Genomic DNA, 6000 nt, shown 5'->3' with positions numbered 1-6000 from the left:
TTTAGCGCCAGTATATTCCGCAGCCCTTTATAATTAAGCGGGAGCATGTACAGACAATAAATAGAATACAAAGTAACACGTAGTACAACAGTTACAGAAGGAGTGAGGGCCCGGCTTGCCAGCTTACAATCTATAAATCATTGACTGCTAAGGGCATAAAAGGAGAGAAGCTCATAGTATGGCTACCATCCTCACCATCCCTCCCATCCCCCCTGACCTCAACCCTATTGAGGACCTTTGGAATATCCTCAAGCAAAAGATCAGAGGGTGGGAGTCAATTCACACCAAAACAGCAGCTCTGGGAGGATATTCTGACATCCTGCAAAGAAATTCAAGCAGAAACTATCCAAAAACTCACAAGTTCAATAGATGCAAGAATTGTGAAGATGATATCAAAAAACGGTCCTATGTTAACATTTAGTTTGGCCTGTTAAGATGTTTTTGATTGAAAAAGCTTTTGATCTCAGTAAATGTGACCTCTTAATTCTGCAAATTCTACAAATGACCATTTTCAGTTCATTACAACCTATAAAATGTTTGAAAACTCTGTTGTGCAGAATAATTTGGAACAGTGGATTTTGAGTTGTTTTAGTTTAGAAAAATATGCTGTTATCATTGGGAGGTTTGTCTTATAAAATCTGATTTATACTCTAACGGTTGATGATTTGAACATTATACTGACTCATTTGCATTGAACATTTAGAGAAAATCAGAGAATAGCATTTGCATAATAATTTGGAACGCGGTGTAAATCAAGATGTCTAAAGTTATCCTCATTGAATTCTACTACATATATCACTTTATGAATTAGGATATTTTTACTTGTATAAATATCCACTATAATACTCACTTATGATATTTTTGTGATTTCTTTCAGCAAAAGGACTATTTGTACTCAGTAGAAGCCCACATACCATTTTGGTCTGCCTCTCACTCTCTTTCTAGTTTTAATATTTAATTTGTAATGTCTATTTCAATTAATATTGAACAATACAAATACATATTTTTAATTGAAATAGTCTTTAGTTAGTGTTGAGCGAGTATGTTCTATTAACCCTTTCGCCCAGTATGCTCGGGCCGAGCTCCGAGTATTTACAGCTGCTTGGTGATGATATGTTTGAATCGCTCCCGTGTGCATGATTTGCGACTGTTTGACAGTTTTAATACATGTGAGGAATGTCTATTTCTTACACATTCCTCACATGTAATAAAGCTGTCAAACAGTTGCAAATCATGCACACGGGAGCGATTCAACCATATCACCGAGCAGCTGTAAATACTCGGAGCTCGGCCTGAGCATACTCGGACAGAACATACTCGCTCAACCCTATCCTTTAGTTCCATTTCTTTTGCTGTAAGTCTATATATGTTTTGTTAATAAGGGGACTACTATTATCAGTGCATTTCCTGCAAGCAATCGCTGGGGGCCTTCATGGGGATGAGGGCCCTAGGAAATTGCCCAGAGTCCCCCTTCCCCAATGCTAGCCCAAGTCACATGACAAGTGATAGAAGTTTTTTTCACAGAACTTGACTGACAACAATCTATCTTGCTGATGTAAACAAAATAAATGCAGAGAGGTACTGGACATGTAGTCATCATGTGTCTTTGTCAAAATGGCCAGACTTAGTCTTAGTAGTTTAAGACATGTTGAATGTTCCCAGTCTAGAAGGAGGATTGATATCAATAAAGCATATGACAGCTAGAGAACTCACTTTAAAATTCCAAGGTGACAAGTGTGCTATCCTGGATTTTAAGTGGATGATAGTCATTGCCAAAGTGGATAAGCATTTATATAATTTCAGTGCGGTAAAGGAACAGGTGGGACTTCACACACATGGACACAAAGACTGTATCTATGTCTGGGACACAGACAATCTAGAAAGCATTAAAGAACTGCAAAAATGCCACCTGACAAAGGACTTTATAATGTACACAAGTACTGTAAACTTTGTATATTGCAATAAATCCAAGGCTACAATATGGCACCACTTCCTCAAGAAAACAAGCAGTGATCAGACTACTTCTATGCAAATTACAGTGGTTAGCGAACTCAGATACAACCAAACTCAGATACAGAACCAAGGTGTTCAATAAGAGAAGAAGTAATTTTCACACAAGCCGAGCACAATGAATATATTTGAATCTACATCTTGTGACCAAACATGAGCAGATTGATTCTTGGAGGATTGAGTTTGAGTTACATTTCCTGAAATTTCATGCACATCTGAACATTTTGAGATTTGATTCGCTGTTCACAAAAATAAAACTTTCCTGCACCATTTCCAACACTGTTGAAGCATTAAAAGCAGGCTAAGGTAATTTTCATTGCAGAGTGGGCCTCCCCATAATGCTCTGCAGTTATGGCATCTTACGGATTATCATACCTTGTACAGTGGTTGTCAGTACCTGGACCATTACAGATGAGCAGTTCCCAGCTGAGCACAGTTTGTACGGCAAAGTCCTTTTTCAGTTTGCAAGAGTCATTGAGAAAGTCTCTCACTCCTGTAGAGTGTAAGCTCTTATGGTCAGTGGGGTCCTCTCTCTTTCTCCTGTAGAGTCTAAGGTCTTATGATCAGTGGGGTCTCTTTTGCTTATAGAATGTAAGCTCTTGCGGTCATCAGGGTCCTCTCTCTCTCTTGCTTATAGAATGTAAGCTCTTGTGGTCAGCGAGGTCCTCTCTCTCTTGCTTGCAGAGTGTAATCTCTGTTGGTCAGCCAAGTTCTTTCTCTCTCCTGTAAAGTGTAAGTTCTTATGGTCAGCAGGGTCATCTCTTTCTCTCCTGTAGAGTGTAAGCTCTTTCAGTCAACAAGGCTCTCACTCCTCTCCCCCACATTTATTTTCTAGTATCTCTAGTATTAAAATTTTAGCCAATTTATTTGATGCAAAATGAAACCTAATTTTTAAGTAACTTTTGTAACAGACAAATCTCAGTTCTCAGAAGGAGAAGCTAATAATGGATAAAGGCTATGGAGGAAGAATTGAAATTCATGCATGACAACTAAGGATGTCTGGCATTCGCACAAATGGATAGTGTTAACACAATAATCAAGAATATTGATTTGAAGCTTCAGTTTCTGAGGGATCTTCAAGAACAATGACTTCTGGACAGCAATGCCCAACTAAGAAAATAACCTCTTATATTTTTGGAAAGCGATGGACAGAGATGCTCTGGGCTGAAGAAGAGAATGGGCCTTACGAACTAAGCCTTAGCTATTGAGAATGGGTGTTGGAGTATACACCAGCTGCAGGCTTGTGCTGAGGAGGGCTTTGTTGAGCAGTTAGCTTATGCCACTGTGTTAACTGTTACAGTCTGAGTGCTGATTATTCTACTAAAAAGATGAAATCTTCAGCAAGTGAGATGTATATGTGACACCCCAGGGGTTTGGTTGCCACAGTGATAGAGATATTACGTCTGAGAGCAGGTGGGAGGTCCTTTGGTCAGGGATCCTGTGCATGCCACACCTCCTGCCCAGTCTTGGGAGGGGAAGGACTTCCCTTATATAAACCAGGGGCTGAGGCAGGGTTAGGGAGAAAGAAGACAGAACAAGAGTAGAGAAGAGAAGCAGCATAGCAAGAAACATCAGGAGCTCTGTGGGGAGCAGTGTTACAACGAGTCAGGGGCTGGCAGCTGCAGAGCTCGCCCTGACTGAGAAGATTTCTTACCGGACCCGGAGTCCGAGGCTGTGGGGACTAACTCCTACCCAGCAGCAGAAACCGTCCGGCAGAGGATTTCAGGTCCTCTGGCCCAGAAGCCCGAAGGCACGGTCACACGCGTGGGACCAGCACCGCCATCGTGGAGCGGAAGCCATTAGAAGGCCCCGAGTCACCGGCCATACGGGTGAGCACCACACGGTACACTCAGGGACGTGGGCTACTTATTCCCGCCTCTAGCAAGGTAGCCAGAAGAGTACAGTTAGTTGGGAAGGCCTACAACTCCGCCTGGCCAGGGGAGATCCCATCTGCTCAAGGACTGACCAGGCCCCGTTCACTAGCAAGTACTCCGGGAGGGTCTAACGTTGTTACCAGTAAAGACCCTGAATTACACCGCACCGTCTCTGAGTGGTTCCTGCTACCCCCATCATCCACATCTGCTGCCCTGAGGCCATACCCCTCCCGTTGGGGGTTATACCATCTACGCTGCACCATCCATCCACCGGCCTCAGCGGACTGTCCTGCAGCGGCAGCTCCATAGCTGCATTCAACGGGTGGCGTAGTCGTCCTACATCTAACGCTGTTACATCGCCGCTCAGTTTGACTCCCTGGGCACGGACCGGGTCACCGCCACGAGACTACAACCCTCAAGAGATCCGGCTCCGGGTAAGCTCCCGCGTGCGCAACGCAGCGCGACACAGGCCCAGGGGCGCGTCAACTTTGGCGTAGTCGGCAGGATTTCGTGCCCGCAACCACCGGGTACTGCGTGCCTGAAAAGCAAAGACTGTTCAAACTTACCAGTGGTGAAGATTCCCGCTATCCGTGGAGGTTTCCCGCCATCCGGCGCCATCTTCTACCTTCTTCCCGCCATCCGCGAAGTTTTCCCGCCATCCGGCGCCATCTTCGACCTTCTTCCCGCCATCCGTGGAGTTTTCCCGCCATTGGACGCCATCTTGAGGACGCCGCGCGGGAAGAAGAGGGGCGTGGACTCCGAAAGCGCGCGAGAACTGAAGCCCCGCCTCACGTCCGGACGTTGCGTAAGGTCCTGGAAGGAGCCCAGCAGACGCCGACGTCACCGGAGCGCGACGGAAGGTCCTCAACCCTGACGATCCACTGCGGAGCCGCGGCCTACGGAACAGGATCATCGCAAGGTAGGCCACGGTCCACTAGGGGGGAGGAAGATGTCGGATACGGAGGAGAGCTTCACTGCCTCAACCCCCGCCAGCGCCACCGCTGCTGCAGTTATGCCCTTCACCATGCCCTATATCCCGGGAGCAGCTTGGCTACCCCAGTACTCAGGGGAGTCACATACCCTGCATGACTTTAGAGAAAAGCTGGATAGCCTCTTCCAGGTGTACCCCCTCACAGAAGAGCAAAAAGTGAGCATCCTGGTGGCCCAACTAACTGGGGCAGCCAAAAGGGAAGTAAAATCCTGGCCACCTGGGAGGAAGACTGTCGCAGGGATACTAACCCGGCTGAAGGACACCTTTGATACCCGCACCTCAGCCGAGATTAAGCTTAGATTCTACGGGTGCAAGCAGCAAGCGCATGAGAGTATAAGGGACTATGCACTAAACCTACAAGAGGCCCTGAGGGCCATAAAGCAGACCGACCCTGATGGGGTGGGAAATGAGGACAGGCTGTTGACTGAACAATTTATAGAGGGTTTATATTGCAATGCCCACCGAACCCAGTTGCGGGCAATGGCCTTACAGGATCCCCATCTGGACTTTGCACAGTTCAAGGACAGAGCCATCCGGGTGCTCCGAGAACCGGCACCGGGTGGCGTTGTGACCCACAGGCGCCCAGCTATCACTTACCACCAGCAGGCGGCGCCCTTGTCGGCAGGGCCTGTGGGAGCTGATGCGCAGGCTTTGGACAATGACCCGGCTCCAGACCTACGCCATCAGGTCCAAGAGCTAGCTAAGAGCGTTGCTGCGCTAACCCGAACTGTGCAGTCTTTACAGGTTTCCACCCCAGGGAAGATCCAGCTGGCATCCGGACCGGAGGACATCCCGTGGCGTCGACCAAGGAGGACCCCACCGGCCAGAGGAAGACCCAGTGACCGATACAGCGAGGACGGACGACCCATCTGCCGCCGCTGCAATCAACCCGGACATATGGAAAGGTACTGTTCTTTAAACGGGCACAACCTGGGGTAGAGGGCCAACCCCCAGGAAAAAGATCACCAGGCCCATCGAACTGGCGCGACAGATATGTGGGAGGACGTCCAGTCTTGCCTGTGGTACTGGATGGCATTCCCATGAGTGCCCTACTGGACACCGGGTCACAGGTCACCACCATCCCGTACGTGCTCTTTAAGCAGTACTGGAATGACTCGGATATTA

At 47.4% G+C, this 6000-nt stretch overlaps 1 protein-coding gene across 1 annotated transcript in view; it reads right to left on the bottom strand.

Annotated features, from left to right (window-relative positions):
- Nucleotides 1-2649: 2649 nt before the first annotated feature.
- The window catches only part of ASCC1 (activating signal cointegrator 1 complex subunit 1), a 419091-nt gene continuing 415740 nt past the window's right edge, over nt 2650-6000 (bottom strand). Inside the window, exon 10 of the mRNA XM_073685719.1 lies at nt 2650-2733. Coding sequence (XP_073541820.1) covers nt 2665-2733 — 69 coding nt within the window. The 3' untranslated portion in view covers nt 2650-2664. The remainder of the gene's footprint in view (nt 2734-6000) is intronic.

This window comes from Phyllobates terribilis, unplaced genomic scaffold (genome assembly GCF_046119375.1).
Source record: "Phyllobates terribilis strain yellow unplaced genomic scaffold, ASM4611937v1 Scaffold_5__5_contigs__length_657084704, whole genome shotgun sequence".
NCBI lineage: Eukaryota > Metazoa > Chordata > Amphibia > Anura > Dendrobatidae > Phyllobates > Phyllobates terribilis.
The sequence above is the reverse complement of the archived record's forward strand: the minus strand, read 5'-3'. Positions and strand labels throughout refer to the sequence as shown.